The sequence below is a fragment of the Bison bison genome, unplaced genomic scaffold (assembly GCF_000754665.1).
Source record: "Bison bison bison isolate TAMUID 2011002044 unplaced genomic scaffold, Bison_UMD1.0 scf7180017864368, whole genome shotgun sequence".
NCBI classification, from domain to species: domain Eukaryota; kingdom Metazoa; phylum Chordata; class Mammalia; order Artiodactyla; family Bovidae; genus Bison; species Bison bison.
Genome location: NW_011494940.1, coordinates 3,757,507 through 3,776,902, shown reverse-complemented (window position 1 = coordinate 3,776,902; position 19,396 = coordinate 3,757,507). Strand labels below are relative to the sequence as shown.

General features: G+C 38.9%; 1 protein-coding gene across 4 annotated transcripts in view; it reads left to right on the top strand.

Annotated features, from left to right (window-relative positions):
- Nucleotides 1-19,396, top strand: part of GRIK1 (glutamate receptor, ionotropic, kainate 1) — a 473,915-nt gene that overhangs the window by 434,510 nt on the left and 20,009 nt on the right. For all 4 annotated transcript variants that reach the window (XM_010855823.1, XM_010855821.1, XM_010855820.1 and 1 more), the window contains one exon: nucleotides 12,638-12,863. In XM_010855823.1, the coding sequence (XP_010854125.1) occupies nucleotides 12,638-12,863 (226 nt within the window). The remainder of the gene's footprint in view (nucleotides 1-12,637; nucleotides 12,864-19,396) is intronic.

The window sequence follows — 19,396 nt, the reverse complement described above, 5'->3', positions numbered from 1 at the left end:
CAAAAACGTCAATTCTTCAGCACTCAGCTTTCTTTATAGTCCAACTCTCACATCCATACATGACTACTGGAAAAACCATAGTTTGACTATACGGGCCTTTGTTGGCAAAGTAATATCTCTGCTTTATAATAGGCTGTCTAGGTTGGTCACAGCTTTTCTTCCAAGGAGCAAGAGTCTTAATTTCATGGCTGCAATCACCGTCTGCAGTGATTTTGGAGTCCCCCAAAATAAAGTCTCTCATTGTTTCCATTGTTTCCCCATCCATTTGCCATGAAGTGATGATAGAACCAGATGCCATGATCTTAGTTTTCTGAATGTTGAGTTTTAAGCCAACTTTTTCACTCTCCTCTTTCACTTTCATCAAGAGGTTCTTTAGTTCCTCTTCACTTTCTGCCATAAGAGTGATGTCATCTTCTCACCTGAGGTTATTGATATTTCTCCTGGCAATCTTGATTCCACCTTGTGCTTCATCCGGCCCAGCATTTTGCATGGAATATTCTACATATAAGTTAAATAAGAAGGGTGACAATATACAGCCTTGATGTACACCTTTCCCGATTTGGAACCAGTCTGCTGTTCCATATCCATTTCTAACTACTGCTTCTTGACCTGCATACAGATTTCTCAAGAGGCAGGTCAGGTGGTCTGGTATTCCCATCTCTTTAAGAATTTTCCACAGTTCGTTGTGATCCACACAATCAAAGGCTTTGGTGTAATCAATAATGTAGAAGTAGATGTTTCTCTGGAACTCTCCTGCTTTTTTGATGATACAACAGATGTTGTCAATTTGATCACTGGTTCCCCTGCCTTTTCTAAATACAGCTTGAACATCTGGAAGTTCACTGTTCACATACTGTTGAAGCCTAGCTTGGAGAGTTTTGAGCATTATTTTGCTAGCGTGTGAGATGAATGCAATTGTGTGGTAGTTTGAACATTCTTTGGCATTACCTTTCTTTGGAATTGAGATGAAATGAGGCATAGCTCCATTAAATAACTCGCCACAAATTTATAAAGCTATTGATGGGAGAGCCAGAGTTCAGTCAAACTTCAGAGAGTTCTAGAAGACAAGCATCTTGAGGATAGACAATTGGTCTCTTTTGTTTGTCATTTATATCCTCAGAACCTAAAACAGTACCTGGAACATAATAGATACCTAGTAAAGGATAGTAGAACTCAAAAAACATGTTTTTAATAAATGAGCAAATGCACTGATGAAATCTAAGAGAGATGAATTCTATCAGAGAAAGGAAAAAGAAAAAGAAGGGAGGGAGGTGAAGAAGTCTATTTGTGCAAGGTGCTATAACAGAATATCAGACTGGGAAGTTTATAAACAACAGACATTTATTTATCACAATTCTGGAGGCTGAAAGTCAAGATTGGGCTCCAGCATGGTTGAATGAGGGCTCTCTTCCAGGTTGCAGATTTCATACTGTGTCCTCCTGTGGTAAAAGGGGCAAAGGTCTTTTAGGAGCCTCTTTTATAAGGGCACTAATCGCATTCATGGCTCCATACTCATGACTTAAACACCTCCCCAACATCTGACCTCCTTATGCCATCACCTTGGAGCATCAGGATTTTAACATATGGATTTGTGGGGGAAACATTCAGACCATAGCGGGAAGGATACAGAGAGATCCACAGAGGAAGAGAAGCCGTTCTATGTTCCTCGATTTACAAGTTATCTCATAGCCCAGCAACCCTATTTATCAAGAAGAAATTTATTTGCAAAAAGAGAACAAGGACTACATCCGATTTAGTTTTCCCCTTGAGGGAGGCAAGCTGTCAGAAAGCTTCAGAGGGATCCACACTCGGGGATTTTAAGCTGGATTATTCTGCAAGGGAAAGAAACATGCCAGCCTTTTAGCTCTCAGGGAAGTTCCACCCTGTCACTGAGTGACAGCAGTTAAAGTCACAAGGACTCAGTTCTGACCTGGCTCTGCATTAATGCATCACCTCTGCTGTGCCATTACGGTGTCCCTCCTTCCCTTTCTCTCTTAATCAAAGACAGTATCTCTCTTAGGTTGTGGAATCAATAAGGAAAGCTTCCTTTACCTGGTCTAGCTTAGCACATTCTGATCTACTGTTGGGGATGTAATGACCCTTGCTCACATGGGTTCCATTCATACTCGGTCACAAGGAAATTTCTAAGAAGCATTTTTTCATCACACAATGTGCTTTTGTCCCCTCAATATCCCCAAAACATCCCTTCGGCACATCCAAATGGTAAAGCCGACTCTTTGCTTTCAAGATGATTCTAAGTTGTTTCACAGCTGAAGAATAGGCAGTTAAAAGCTGAAAAGGATGATGGAAATTACTAAAATCCATAAGCAAAGTGCACTAACCCTTCACATTTGGTCTCTAGGACACAAGCAGGAGATGCTTTTAGTAGAGGTTCTGCTGGAAAAGGGCTTCCCAGGTGGCACCAGTAGTGAAGAATCTGCCTGCCAATTCAGGAAATGCAGGTTTGATCCCTGGGTCAGGAAGATCCCCTGGAGAAGGAAATGGCAACCACTCCAGTATTCTAGTGGAGAAGGCACTGGCAACCCACTCCAGAACTCTTACCTGGAAACTCCCATGGACAGAGGAGCCTGGTAGGCTGCAGTCCGTGGGGTCGCTAAGAGTCGGACACGACTGAGTGACTTCCCTTTCACTTTCCACTTTCATGCATTGGAGAAGGAAATGGCAACCCACTCCAGTGTTCTTGCCTGGAGAATCCCAGGAATGGAGGAGCCTGATGGGCTGCCGTCTATGGGGTCGCACAGAGTCGGACACGACTGAAGCGACTTAGCAGCAGCAGCAGCAGCCAGTATTCTAGCCTGGTAAATCCCCTGGACAGAGGAGCCTGAGAGACTATGGTTCATGGGGTTGCAATGAGTAGAACACAACTGAGCACACACACATACCACACACACACACATACACACACTGCTTGAAAAATGTGACCAGAAGTTGCTCACTAAAATTTCCATCCAAAGTCATTGACTTCTTTTTTTTTTAAATCTAGACTGCTATTCTTGTAGACAACCTGGCCTTATATTTCAGATTTGGGATATTTCATTTTCAATGTGAAAAAAGGCTATTTAAACATAGCTCAGATGAGGTTTCACTATTCATCATCTAAATTCAGACAAGGCTGAGGGAATAAATTGACATTTATTAATCAAGTGCTGGGTCACGGTATGACTTGTCTAAGACCAGGGAAGCCAAAATAGTTTTCCTTCACAGAGCCATTTGTATGTGGAACAATCACAGTGATCACCAGAGACTGTATTTACACAAAGAACTGGGGTTAAATCATAAATTCAAATACATGTATATTCACAAAGTTTTATAGATGGACACCTCAAGATACCTATATGCTAATGCCTATTAAAATAAAGAACAATTTTAAGTTTTGTGACCAAGGGCATTTAGTTAATGATGCTTATTAAATATTATACTTCCTCGGGGTCATCTGCACCTGAGTCTTAAAGACCTTAGCACTGTGGATGATATAATGCCTATTTGATGACAGGGTGTCAGTCACCACGAGACCAATTACCAGGTCAAAGTTAAAGAAAGGCAGAGTGTTTTATCAACTGTCCAGGGACTGTTGAAGATTTTTAGGAGATTCTCCAAGTATAAGGAGACCTTTTATTTGTCCTTGTTGGGCTATCTATCAATTTTTAAATGGAATCTTTTTATAAATCAGTTTGTTAATAATTCAGAACTTTAAGAGACTTCATATAAGAAAACTTTTTAAACAGATTCTTTTATTATTTTCTACTCGAGAGAGAATACTAATCGATAATATGATATTAATTATATTGGTTTCTCAATATAATATATAATAATATATATTTCTTAAAATAATATATATTTCTCAATATAATTAATATGATATTAATTATATTGTTGAATTGCTTGGTCCTTTCAATTGTTTCAAAATCCTGAATGATAGACTTTCCTGCCTTCCCCACTGTCTGAGGCCAACCCAGCATCTTAGGAGGTACCAAGAGTGGTCAGTTCGAGATCTATGGACATAACTTGAGACCAGATTTCCTAAGGCCATCTCCTCTCTTATACACAATGTTGAGAGCAGTGGCACCCAAAGACAACTTCTCCTTTTATGTTAGAGCACTAAGGTCCTAATCTTCTCCATGTCTCGTAAAAAGTAGGACGTGTGAAAAATTACTTTCTCTCCTTGTAATTATTAATTCCATTAGTTACCTTTGGACAAATGGAATAGCCCAAACTTTGGTCTACATTGACAGTTTAGCAACTCATATCTTTCTCCTAGATGAAGAAATGATTCTCATGTTAAAAGTTGAAGAATCATTTAAGGCCTAAAACAAGGGTTTTTATCAATGCCTCTTGCAAACTATCATCCAAGAATACTGATTTGGGTTCATTGTTCAGAGATTAGGGATCCCAGCCAGTCTTTTCAGGAGATATAACTAGTATAAAATTAAAACTTAGAGGAAAGCTTTGTTCTAGAGCCAGATAGCCTGGGTTCAAATTCTGATATTACTGCTTACTAGCTGTATGCGTGCATACGTGCCCAGTGGCTTCAGTCATGTCCAAATCTTTGTGACCCTATGGATTGTAGCCCGCCAGGCTCCTCTGACCATGGGATTCTCCAGACAGTACTAGAATGTGTTGCCATGCCCTCCTCTAGGGAATCTTCCTGACCCAGGAATAGAACCTGCGTCTCCTGCATTGCAGGCAGATTCTTTACTACTCGGTCACTGCTGAGTCACCGGGGAAGCCCTATTAGCTATATAGACCTTGGTAAGTTATTAAATCCTCTGTACCTTGAAATGTTATTTTAAGAAATACATAACTTAATAGAGGTAGTGTGCTTGTAATACTAATTGGCAAATTATAAACATGAAAACTGTTAAATAAAAAAAAAGAAAAATGCTAAAAATTATTATAATTATCACTTACAACATCATCACCATTAGCATCCAATACTTATTCCTAGCTATTAGTCCTACTTTTTCAACTTTCTGAATTAAAAAAAAAAAAAAAACTCTCTTGTTTGGTCTTTGCTCAGATTCCTAACCGTCAGCAATCCCTAGGCAGTGTGACTTCTGGTACTGGACAGAAAAATTCCAGAGAGTGCCAGTGCCCAAATCTCAAAGACTTTCAGAGGCCAAGTCAGATGAAAAACTTAGTCCTTGGAAGCTTTGCTGAGCACATACAGGCATTTGCAGAAGAACCACTTCCAGATGGTAGATAAGCAGCAGATGGTGAGGCTGCCCTTAGAATTCAGCTGAGAAGAAGAATGAGGCAGTTCAACTCAATTCAGTTCAATTTAGATATTTTTCCAGGATCTCCACTTTGACCAGTACTTGAAGTTGGTACTGTAAGAGATAGGAAAGGGAGGATATAAAATTTTGCTCAAGGCTTAAAGACCTGAATAGCAATAAAGAGACAAGATGGACACAGACCTGTTAAATACAATACAGCATGTGATTAGGTAGCATGCCTTATGCAGACAGGAAGTGGTGTGAACATAGGAAAAGTCCTTGTGAACCCAGAATACAAAATACTCATGTGAAAAATGACTCTCAGTTGAAGCTAGCCTTGTAAAAATCATCTCAGACCCAAGTCAGAGGATTACATAGATTAGATCGTGGTTCAGTCTAAAATGACTTGAATAAAATAGATTTTTAAAAAATCGTAACAGGTTTGTCATTGCTGGCTTTCATGGTCTGGGGACTTTGGACCTGCTGTGGGAATAAGGGAGTCTCTAACCTTTATAATCTCCTTCCAGAGAGTAGCTAGGTGCTTTCATTAACTCAAAAGATATTTCAAGAAAGTTACTGCACCAGTGCCTCTGAAGCAATGAGGCATTATGGGCAGACGGGTTTCAGACAGAAATAGTCATGTAACGAAGCACAAAATGAAAGACATTTCACAAACTTGTCTGCAGAGGAAGGAACTCTTCACATAGGAGCTATTAGCTCTTGTTTGAAAGGTCCAGCCAATCCTGCCATCAATGTTCAAACTGCCAAGTACCTATAGTTTAAAAATGTATTGCTTAGGGAGAAATCCATGAGGTCAATTAAAGTTAACCTGTTTCAGTGCCTGATACATTGCCTGTAAGGGACCAATCTTTAATTCTGGACAGGAGAAAAACATGAAAAATGTTTTAGCAAAGGTGTTTAAATCCCACTGAGGGAAATTGTTAAAGGGAACACATGAATTTTTAAAAACCTAGGAGATTCTGCAAATGTCATAACTTTCTGTCAATTCAAGGTAAGAGCATAATCAACTGGAATGATCATATTATATATTAATACATTTGAAAGATAGAGGCCCCTCGCTGTAGTATAAATGCTTTCATCTGAGAATGCTTTCTTCAAAATGACTTTTGTAAATTAAATCACATTTTTAAAAATCCAGGATAACTTATTATTTAGTGAAATAATATATCTAATCATGTGTTAAGCTTCCCTAGTGGCTCAGATGGTAAAGAATCTGCCTGCAATGCGAGAGACCAAAGTTCAATCCCTGGGTCCGGAAGGTCCCCTGGAGAAGGGAAAGGTTTCCCACTCCAGTATTCTTGCCTGGAGAATTCCATGGAGAAAGGAGCCTAGTGGACTACAGTCCATGGGGTCCCAAAGAGGTGGAGGTGACTGAGAAACTTTCACTTCGCTTCAATCGTGTGTTAAGGGAAATGATCGCTTTTAAGGCAACTGTTCACCTCTGATGTATCTGTTTTACAAGTTTGGATGCCTGCGTGGCTAATTTCTGTGTCTTTGATTGATTTTTAAGGTTTTTAAATTTTTTTAATTTTATTATTTATTTGCGGTTGCACTGGGTCTTTGTTGCTGCGTGGGTTTCCCCTAGTTGCAGTGAGCGGAGACTACTCCCCACCTGTGGTGCATGGGCTTCTCATTGCTTCTCATGGTGCAAGTGGCTTCTTCTGTTGCAGAGCACTGGCTCTAGAGCACAGGCTCGGTGGTTGTGCCGCGTAGGCTTAGCTGCCGTACAGAACGTGGAATTCTCCTGGACCAGAGATCGAACCTGTGTCCCCTTCACTGGGGGGTGGATTCTTTTCCACTGTACCACCAGGGAAGTCCCATTTCTTTTTTTTTAATCAATGTCTATCTAAAATAAAAGTAAGTTGGAGATGACATTTTGAAATGTAATTGTCTTTGGTATTTTATTTGTTCTATAAGTATGTATTTACCATATTTATAAGAGCATTTGTTTACAAGATAACAAAAATCAAATATCAATAATCAACCCTTAGTGTATTTGTGTGGGGTCATGGATATATGTAAAAATAAGTGTATAAATAGGTGTATGTATATATATATATAAAATCTTTATATGTGTTGGCCTGAAGTAGAATTGTAGTTATTCATTCTACTAAATAATGGGATTACACATCTTTACTGTAGAAGTCCTATAACCTGGTTGAAGAAATAATGTGATAATGTGTATTTCAGTAAAAATAAAATATTAGAGGGCTAGGTCTATAAAATGCACATACTATCAGTCTAGGATTGTATTACACTCCACAATTCACACATATTTTACCTGTTATTATAGTAAAAATGCTGCAACTGAAACCAATGAAACTATATGAAATAGAAAATGCTGTTAAAAGAAAAAATATAAACAATACCTACGTTTCTTTTCAGGTTACAACTGTTGCAGTTCCCAAAACACTAATTTTTTTTTTTTTGTCTAAACAAATATAAGCCGTCTAAATTCATGTAAATTGTTTCCATGAATTGTGTGATGGCTACAAGAATTGCAGCAGCGCTAGTTATAATAGAAAGATGCCACAGCTTTTTACTGCAATTATTTTTTTTAGAAAATGTGTTAATGCTGTTAAAATGTCAGCCAAGTCATAATTTTGATGGTCTGTGTGTTAAAACAAATGGTTGATTCCCTATGAGTTAAGAACACATACCCTAGAGCCAGATTGCTAGGGCCGGGTTCTAGTTCCTCTTTTCTGTATGTGGCATTCTGTTTCCTCATCTGTAAAGGAGAAATAATAATGCTATCTTTCTCATATGAACACTGTGACGATTAAATGGATTAATAATGCAAAGTGCTTGAATCATTGTGGGCACACGGTAAACACTGCATGTGTTGGTTATTATTACTATTTTCAATAAGCAGTTTTTAAGTGTACAGAGACCAATTGTAAAATCATTTCCCATTGAGTGTTTAACTTGCAAGAATTATGAGAGGAAAAAGAGAAATAAACAAGTCATCAAATGGTGATATATTTATACTCCCTTACAACAAATTTTAGATGAAAAAAAACACTTATTCTTTGCCAACAGCCTTTCAGCAGCATCAGAATAGCCATATAATCAGGTTTAACTAGACAAAATAAATGTATTTAAACCTTGATTTAACCCCTGTAAGATTAAAAAAAAAAAAACTAAAGAATTTCAGATTTGATAAATGAGAACTTTTCAGTTTTAGTGATTTTTGATAAGCTCAGAGTACTTTACAAATCTTCTAATTAACCTTTGACATATTCAATGAAATAAAATGCAATCACTATTTCTTCTTTTTAAACATATATTATTTAGAGCAATTTAGCAGGCTGAGACTGTAGAAGATTTAGCAGTGCAGAAACATCCAAACTGTTATTCAAACAATTTGCTTGGTCTTTTAATATTTATGACAATGTTCCATAAAGCATGCTTTTATTTTTAAGAATTATTAAGATTTGTGTCTTAAAAAGTATCTATTAAAAAAATAAACTTAATTTAATTACTCTTAAAATAGTACTTTCTGACCAAACAAAATAAATATTGCAAAACATAGTATAACAGAGGATGGAATTCAAAAATAAGGGGGAAAAAGACCTTCACTGTGTATTGGCTCTTTAATCAACATGACACCTGGGTGTCACTTCACTGTTGTTGAAGTCAGGACCTGCATAAGTAATGTGAAAAGGCTGTTCTGAAGAGTAGAACCTAGGAGTTGAAGGATCCTTAAGTGAAACTTGTCCAACAGCGAAATTCTCCTTGTAAGTTCCCAGTGGTAGAAAATGCACTATATCCTAAGGTGCTCAAGCCATCTGCAGATAGTTTTAACTGCTAAAAAGGTTATTTCTTAGCCACATTCTGGGTCTTTCTATCTAAGCTCCCCAGTTTTTCAAATGTAGAATAGAAGGCACTCCCACAACTTTCTAAAAGAGGAAAGAAAACTTTAAATGAAATCAGAAGGGTGCTATTCTCTGACCGATTATATTTTCCACTATTAGGCTAGAGTAAACATAGCAGGAGGGGACCAGAGAAATTTAGAATGCTCCCTATATGCCTTCTACTTGACCAAGTCCTCCACCAAGTAACCATTTTCTTACCAAGGAAAATTTCTGCCCTCAGTGAGTCACACTCCATGCCAGCTAGATTTCCCTTCTAGCACCTCAGGGAACTCAAGCCAAGATCAACCTTCTACTCCAAAAAGGAAGATGTAAATATGACCATGACCTTAAGGGTCATGATTCATGACCCTGAATTAATTAATGACCTTCAGCTATATATGTTGTTATTGTTCCATTAGTAGGTTGTGTTCAACTCTTTGTGACCCCATGGAGTATAGCCCTTTAGACTCCTCTGCCCATGGGATTTCCTAGGCAAGAATACTGGAGTGGATTGCCATTTCCTTCTCCAGGGCATCTTCCCAACCTAGGGATCCAACTCATGTCTCCTGCATTGGCAGGTGGATTCTTTACCACTGAGCCACCAGGGAAGTCCCATCAGCTCTACAGAGCCATGCTAATCAAAGTATGATATGACACGTGTTGATTCAGGGAACATTGTGTTACCAACCTGCAATAAGATTAAAAAATAAAATGAGAATAAGAGTTTAGAAGTGCTGTAGCTCGATTAATGGATACTTCTTGAATGTAGACCACTTTGAAGTCTGTCAAAATTTAATCTGGTGAGCCACACCTGGTATGAGTGATATGAATCCCTACCTACCATAACACAGTAGGACCCCAGATAGGTCTGCCTGGGAATGAAAGCATAGACAGTCCTTCACTGCAGATGATTTGAGAACCACACTTGATTGGGATCAATAACAAGTGTATAGGTTTTCAGGTGAATCTTCTCATCTTTTTCCATGTCCTTCAGTACATAAATTCCAAGAAGGATTCCTCCCCAGGTGGTCTAGTTCTCATGAATGAATTGATCTTTTACTTCGTCTTGTCCTCAGCTTCCATGCATGCAAGCTAAGTCGCTTCAGTCATGTCTGACTCTGCAACTCTATGGACTGTAGCCCTTCAGGCTCCTCTTTCCATGGGATTCTCCAGGCAAGAACATTGGAGTGGGTTGCCATGCCCTTCTCCAGGGGATATTCTCGACCTAGGGATCAAATCTAAGTCTCTTAGGTCTCCTGCATTGTTAGGAAGGTTCTTTACCACTCAGCTCCACCTGGAAAGCCCTCTAGCTTCCATAGACCACACACAAAAAAATCCAATTTTCTACCTATTTACAGTATTTATCTTTAATAAAATTTAAATATAATGGAAAAATAGATGTTTCATGGATTTTTTGTATGGGGCTAACTCCTAGTTTGCATTAACATGATACCAAATCGCAAATAACCTCAGGGCATAATTCGAGTTCATGAATATATGCTATAGTGTCACAGGTAGATCATAAGGTGAAAATCATTCTCAGAAGAATTTAGCAAGATTGACATTCACCTACCCAAAATAAGCATGGAAAGACCATGCTTATTGGTCATTAATTACATTAATTATATTAATAGCTGAAAGTCATTAATTAATTGATTAGATTGCAGGGGATTGAACTCTGGGGCTTCTCTGGTGGCTCAGATGGTAAAGAATCCGCTTGCAATGCAGACTCAGGTTCGGTCCCTGGGTCGGGAAGATCCCCTGGTGAAAGGAATGGCAACACACTCCAGTATTCTTACCTGGAGAATCCCATGGACAGAGGAGCCTGGTGGTGTATAGTCCACAAGACCAAGGGATTGGCTGTAATTGAGTGACTAATCTAACACTGAGGTCCAGTGTTACCTATGGTACATATTAACCAGTTTTGTGACTTTCATGAAGTCTCCAAACCTTCTGTACCAAAATTTCCTCCTCTGTGAAAACAGGAGTTTGAATGGACCAGTTTCTAAAGTCTCTTGACAACTTTAAAATTTCATAATTCTAAAAAAAAAAATTTCCCTTAAGGAAGTTTCGTGATGGAGGAATAATTTTCCCAGCAGTATATTCACTGCCAAAAGACAGACTGACCTCTTTGCACTTGCACAAGTAGCTCTTTATTATAAATTTTGCATTATCAGACTCTTCTAGGCTAAAATTACCCAACAAATTAGGCATTGACCCCAACCTCAAAAAAACACTTTTTCATGGTTACATGAACCCCAACTTTCAGATATCTCTGAGAGTGAGGAATAATTCACACAGGCCTGATCATGACAAAATGGTTTCCATAACACACCAGTATCTAGAAGGTACTGTTTATTGAATTGCTATTTGTCTCAGGAGACTTTTCTCAAGGGGCTCTTCAAATGTTTAACAACCCAAAATAAAGCCATCTGGCCTCCCTCAACTCATAAAGCTGACAGCATTAACCCAGGTCTTAAATAGATTTAGGAATTGAGTGAGCCCCCAGGAACACTTGAACACGAGTAACCACGCTAGCGTTGAATTCACAGGTATTTCATTCATTGCTTACGACCACAAATCATGTTTTAAATCATCTTACACCCCTGCGATGGTAAGATGATAAGCCCTGTGCCTACCAAGGAAGCTCTCGTGTGTGTGTGAGTGTGTGTGTGTGTGTGTGTGTACCATATACAATGTGTGAGCTAGAGATAGCTTGAAATTATCAGTAATTCCCCTAGTGTCTTTCATCTTTCAAATTAATAGAGGGAAGTGCTGATGCAAATGAAGACAAATACAGAAAAAAAATTGAAACAATATGGAAATTACAAAACAAAATGTAAACAAAATCATGCAACACTTTCAAATGAAAATTTAGTCCTCATTATCTAAACCACAATTGGAATTTAAAACTAAGTATATACAAAAAAGGCATATAAGAAGACAATAAGAAGAGTTTTCTGATCTGAATTTCAGTTTGAAAGAGCATTTGCTCTAATTTTTCTAGAGAAGATAAGAATAATCAGCAGTTCTTTCATAAATAAAGCAGAGAAACTCTGGGATGTATCCCAAGGCTGTCCCTGCAAAGAAATGTTACATACCAGAACAGTAAAACAATGCCTACTGAAGTTAAGTAGTTGAAGGCAATGGAATTAATGAATAGAGTCCTGGGGTGATCTAGTCACCCCTTGGCCCATGGGGCCTTGAAGTCGTCTTCTTAAGTGGCCAGAGTTCACTGGGCAAATGCTGTCATTGATACCAATGTTGTCTCTTCCATTCTGAAATCAGCAAAAGGCAATGTCTTACATCTATGGGGCAGGATCTCTTTTTTTCTCCATAGCTGCCTCAGCGCCCCCAAGGGTTTTTCCTTGACAACTACCAAACTAAAGTCCCAGGATCATCAATATTAGTTTCCTACCTAAAGAGAAAGAATCCTCCCTACACAGTTTGAATCCCTGGGCTTTTGAATAGCTTCAGGGCCTATTTTCTCAGCACTCTCTGCTGGCGGGTGTGTTTGTTTCCCTGCAGAAATCGAAGATATCCACCTATGAGAAGATGTGGGCTTTCATGAGTAGCAGGCAGCAGACTGCCCTGGTCAAAAACAGTGATGAGGGGATCCATCGAGTGCTCACCACTGACTATGCCCTGCTGATGGAGTCCACCAGCATCGAGTATGTGACGCAGAGAAACTGCAACCTCACCCAGATCGGGGGCCTCATTGACTCCAAAGGTTATGGAGTGGGAACGCCTATTGGTAAGAAAGGCAAGGCAGTATCCAAGATGGCGAATGTTAATTACAAAGTATAGAAGGGAATGGACTCAAACATATCTATCCCACATTCTGAGAAAGTCTACAGTGCCTCCCATGGACTAATTAAAAGGGAAATGCCCATACAGATCATAGACACGTTCGAATTAAAGAGTCCAAGATCTTCAATCTAATAAACTTTCAACTCATTATTTCTTTCAAGTTCTGCCACTGCATATATGTTTGAGGTCATAGATTTTATTATTTTACCCCAAATATTGTTTAACAATATCTTCCAAATTAACACTCCTCACATTATGTTCTCCAATACATGCCTATATAGTCTTTCTATAGTAAATTTTACTAGAACACAGCAAAATTAACTAAGCATATTAGATGACAAAATTAAAGAGCTAGTGTTCCATGTAAGTAGAAAACAAAACTGTATCTATCAAAAGGAAAAAGTAAAAGATTAAATTATAATTTGCTCAGACAATATGCCGGATTCAGTCATTAATAACTATCTAAAATCTCCAAACAGTCCTTGTTGTTCAGTCGCTAAGTTGTGTCCAACTCTTTGCCACCCCATGGACCGGAGCATGCCAGGCTCCCCTGTCTTTCCCTGTCTCCCAGAGTTTGCTCAAACTCATGTCTATGAGTTTGTCCATGAGTCGGTGAGACCATCCAACCATTTCATCCTCTGTTGCCCCCTTCTCCTTCTGCCCTCAATCTTTCCCAGCATTCAGATCTTTTCCAGTGAATCATTTCTTCATATCAGATAGCCAGAGTACTGAAGCTTCAGATTCATCATCAGTCCTTCCAATGAATATTCAGGGTTGATTTCCTTTAGGACTGACTGGTTGGATCTCCTTGCTGTCCAAGGGACTCTTCACCAGCACCACAGTTCAAAAGCATCATTTCTTCAGTGCTCAGCCTTCTTCATGGTCCAACTCTCACATTCATAGATTACTACTGGAAAAACCACAGCTCTGACTATGTGGACTTTTTTTGGCAAAGTGATATCCCTGTTTTTAAGATGCTCTCTAGGTTTGTCATAGCTTTCGTTCCAAGAAGCAAATGTCTTTTAAATTTTCTGGCTGCAGTCACCATCCACAGTGATTTTGGAGCCCAAGAAAATAAAATCTGTCACTGTTTCCACTTTTTCCCCATCTATTTGCCAAATAGTCCTGCCCTTGATTTTGTACCACTTCACAGTCTAAGGTTATTATTACCTTGTAGGCATACAGACCCACACAGCTAGGTCTTCTTCAATGTCTGAGATCCAGAACTATATTCTGTATTCAAGGGCCAATGACTTCCCTATCGAAAACTCCATTTCCCTCACTACAGAAACTGAATTGTGTAAGGTTCTGGTATGGTGGCAATCTGTTCTGCTCACATGAGTCAGCAGCAATTTTCTGATAAGCATTCCAAAGAGGAGGAATTAGAGGCCATCTTAGACCACTGGGTTAGTCCAATAGGAAATCATAAGTTACAGTTACATCAGATAATTAAAGACCCAAGGTTGATTATTATTTTTCTCTTTCGAAAAGGATTCTGTGGTTCCCTCAACACTATACAGGGATCAGAAATTCAGGTGCTTACAGAGATCAAGCAGACATAATTGAATAAAGCTTTGTGTGAAGAAGCAATAGGGAACGGTAGCAACCATGAAGAATTAGAGACTACATGACTCATAAAGGGGTCAGCTGCCTTTCAGGTCAGTTGGTTGTGGGAATTCAGGCACAACATTGTTAAATCTTCTATTTCTCATGAAAAGAACACAAACAAACAGATTTTAGGTGAACTTTCCTGCATTTAGGTGAACTTTAAAGCATTTAGGCAATGCTTTAAATTGGCAGCAAATTTATTTTTTCAAAAAGATTAAGTAGCCTGTATTCAGTTTTTGATCTATACTAACTTGATTAACCAGATAAAGGTCTTCACCTTTTACTGTCAATACATAACCAATTTGATTCCATGCAATACATCTGGTGCTAGAAATACATGCAGTAAAGACATTAACTATATTATTATTGTTGTTATGTATGTCCTTTAAATAAATCAGCAGGATGACTGAGATAGGGAACATGTGACTACCTTATTGCCCCTTTATTTATAATAACTTTTCCTGATGAAAATACCAATATTCAAGTGAAGTGAACACTTTTTCCCAAGTGGTTGCCTTTCCTTAAACTGTGCTCTTCAGGGGACTCAGTGGGATAGTGAGACATTAACTAAAAGGATACTATGCTTCTTTTTGATTTGAAAAGCGATATCTCATCTCTCTAACTAAGCCTTGTCACCTCATTTTAGATAATGGGGTGGAAGAAGCTAGATGTTATTATATATAATAATATATATAATATATATCTCCTCCATCACTGCAGGAGACCTGTGTTCGATCCCGGGTCAGGAAGATCCCAAAGGAGGGAGCGGCTTACCCACCTCAGTATTCTTGCCTGGAGAATTCCATGGACAGAGGAGCCTGGCAGGCTACATTCCATGGGGTCACAAAGAGTTGGACAGGACTGAGCACACAGGGATCAAACCCATGTCCCCTGCATGGGAAGGTGGATTCTTACCCACTGACCAGGGAATCCAATGTAGCATTTTGAAAATGACCATGCCTCCATGTGAAGGAGGCTGACCCTGTGATAATTATCACTGTATTTTATATAATATGATACAAAGAGATTTAAATGTTCCGATTTAGTCTAACTTTTGCCAACATCATGCAGTGTCGGACATACAGATTCCAAAATTGAAGAGTTTTTCCCCCTCCCTACATGAAAAAAAAATACACACCAGGAATTTTTCATAGTGGTTATAAACCTGTCATGCTTTTAAAACAAAAACAATGAGGGAATAATTGGAACAGATGGCAGACCTCAGAGAGAATGTATCCATTGGGAATACAGCTGTTGGATAAATTTGTGAGATGTTCTTCTATGATGAATTGACTCTTTAAGAAAGATCAGTTTGCTATTCAGGAAGATTCATGTGTGTACATATATATTTTTTTCAAGTGACTTGTCATAAATCACTTCCAATGTCATTCAGTCCATGTAAGCAACAACAACTGAAGCTAAAATATATTCAAATATAAAAAATTCCCACATACTTCTGGTCTTGCCCTGGCTGGCTCCCTCAAGGCTCCAAGTTCCTTCTCATAGTCAACGATGGGCAAAATCAGCTCAGTCATGACACAAAATTGAAAACTTTGTTTCTTACAGGCTCTCAGGACAGGTCTCTGGAAACGTTCCTCCTGAGGGATTTAAAATAAAACTTGAAGAGAATGAGAGCAGTTAAGGCTAAAACAGGTTACTAGGAAGCTGGAAATGACCTTCCTTGGAGACCAACTTTAAACAGAGATCCGATCTCATCTGTCTGAGTTGTTTTAGGTACCATGCAGCCTGAAGGCAGAAGGAGAGCATCAGTAAATGTTTACTGAGTGCCCACTGTGTATACTGCCATGATTACTGCTGCAATTGTTACCCTAGGATCATTCTCACATTCTTCAAAGCACCCTTCTGTACATTCAAGTAAAGCTCTCATGATTCACTTAATTGCTCACATACTATGAGTATGTTAAATGTGCTAATTTTGACACTAACCATCAATCTGGAGGTGTTTAAACAAGCAGCCAATATCTTAATTTGGATTTTGTGAGTCATTTTCTCACAAGAAATCCACACTCTTAACTGACAAGCCCAGAGAAGGCAATGGCAACCCACTCCAGTATTCTTGCCTGGAAAACCCCATGGGCGGAGGAGCCTGGTGGGCTGCAGTCCATGGGGTCGCTAAGCAACTGAGCAACTTCACTTTCACTTTTCACTTACATGCATTGGAGAAGGAAATGGCAACCCACTCCAATGTTCTCGCCTGGAGTATCCCAGGGATGGGGGAGCCTGGTGGGCTGCCATCTATGGGGTCGCATAGAGTCGGACATGGCTGAAGCGACTTAGCAGCAGCAGCAGCAACTGACAAGCCACAATCTAACTCCAAAACATTTTGATCTTTTTTTTAACATTTGCTTAAAACTTTTACTTTCGTATTGGAGTATAGCTGATTAACAATTTGTGATATCTTCAGGTGAACAGTGAAGGGACTCAGCCATACATATATATGCATCCATTCTCCCCCAAACTTCTCTCCCATCCAGACTGCTACATAACATTGAGCAGAGTTCCCTGTGCTATTCAGTAGGTCCTTTTGGTTGTCCATTTTAAATACAGCAGTGTGTACACGACCATCCTAAATTCCCTAACTACTGCTTCCCACCATCCTTCCCCCTTGGCAATCATAAGTTCATTCTCTAAGCCTGTGAGTCTCTTTCTGTTTGTAAGTCAGTTCAATTATATCATTTCTTTTTAGATTATATATATAAAGGATATCATATAATGTTTATCCTTCTCTACATTTTGATTTTCTTTTAAACTTGATTTTGAGGTACTGACAATGACTGTAGGAAGTCTTGGGAGGGATGGGAAAAAAATGATAAATGCCACAATATTAATCTTCTGCTTTTTTAACCATGCCTTAAAACATAAGATACATGTGAGAGAAAGGTAGATAACATGGGATAGGGTGCTGGAGGGAGAAGCATGAATGAATACAACGCTAAGAAAGAGTCGGGAGAATTGAGTGAAGTTCTTGACTCTGCCAGTAGCTATTATTTTCACCCATATTTTCACATCCTAATTTTCTTCAGTTCTAAAAATAAGTGGATTGGATAATATGGATCCTAAGATCTCTTCTTCCAATCCCAAAGAAATGCAATGCCAAAGAATGTTCAAACTACCACAATTGCACTCATCTCACACACTAGCCAAGTAATGCTCAAAATTCTCCAAGGCAGGCTTCAACAGTATGTGAACTAAGAACTTCCAGTTGTTCAAGCTGGATTTAGAAAAGGTAGAGGAACCAGAGATCAAATTGCCAACATCTGTTGAATCATAGATAAAACAAGAGAGTTCCAGAAAAACACCTACTTCTGCTTTATTGACTATGCCAAAGCCTTTGACTGTGTGGATCACAACAAACTGTGGAAAATTCTGAGATGGGAATACCAGACCAACTTACCTGCCTCCTGAGAAACCTGTATGCAGGTCAAGAACCAATAGTTAGAACCGGGCATGGAACAACAGACTGGTTCAAAATTGGGAAAGGAGTATGTCAAGGCTGTATATTGTCACCCTACTCATTGAACTTACATGCAGAGTATATCATGCGAAATGCCAGGCTGGATGAAGCACAAGCTGGAATCAAGATTTCCAGGAGAAATGTCAATAACCTCAGATATGCAGATGACACCACCCTTATGGCAGAAAGTGAAGAGGAACTGAAGAGCCTCTTGATGAAGGTGAAGCAGGAGAGTGAAAAAGCTGACTTAAAACTCAACATTCAGAAAACTATGATCATGGCAACTAGTCCCATCATTTCATGGTGAATAGTTGGGGAAACAATGGAAACAGAGACTTTATTTTCTTGGGCTCCAAAATCAGTGCAGATGGTGACTGCAGCCATGAAATTAAGATGCTTGCTCCTTGGAAGAAAAGCTATGACCAACCTAGACAGCATATTAAAAAGCAGAGACATTACTTTGCCAACAAAGGTCATCTAATCAAAGCTGTGGTTTTTCTAGTAGTTATGTACGAATGTGAGAATTGGACCATGAAGAAAGCTGAATGCTAAAGAATTGATGCTTTTGAACTGTGGTGTTGGAGACAACTCTTGAGAGACCCTTGGACTGAAAGGAGATCAAACCACTCAATCTTAAAGGAAATCAGTCCTGAATATTCATTGGAAGGACTGACGCTGAAGCTGAAGCTCCAATACTTTGGTCATCTGATGTGAAGAACTGACTCATTGGAAAAGACCCTGATGCTGGGAAAGACTGAAGGCAGGAGGAGAAGGGTAGGAGAAGGGGATGACAGAGGATGACATGGTTGAATGGCATCACCAAGTCGATGGACAATGAGTTTGAGCAAGTTCCAGGTGTTGGTGATAGACAGGGAGGCCTGGTGTGCTGCAGTCCATGGGGCTGCAAAGAGTCGGATATGACTGAGTGACTGAACTGAATTGACTGAAGCTCTCTTCTGGTTCTAAAAGACCACATTTTCTTTTTTTTTTTTTTTCATTTTTCTTTTTCCACCAAGAAGAATGTTAAAGTTTACAGAAAGACCTAGAGTGTACTACTTTCTTACTGAGTAGAATAAAAAGCTTACAAAAACTCTTAGCACCCAGGAGAAATTTAATAAAGAAATTTTACACTCTTGTTTTATCTCTTCCTTTGCTCTGATTAACATAGGGATCCAGTATTGGGCAAGCTGTAGCTGCAGCAAGATGGTGTTGATGCTCTCTACTCATAACAGAGTTAAAAGTCCAATGGCATTGCTAGAAGATAGAGTATAAATAATATCAATAAAGTACTTGTAAACTTTCTAAATCTAGCTGTATTTTGTGAGACCTTTGAATTATTCAAAACCTACTTTTAATAGTATCTTAATAAGTGTATTAGTCAGTATGAACTAATT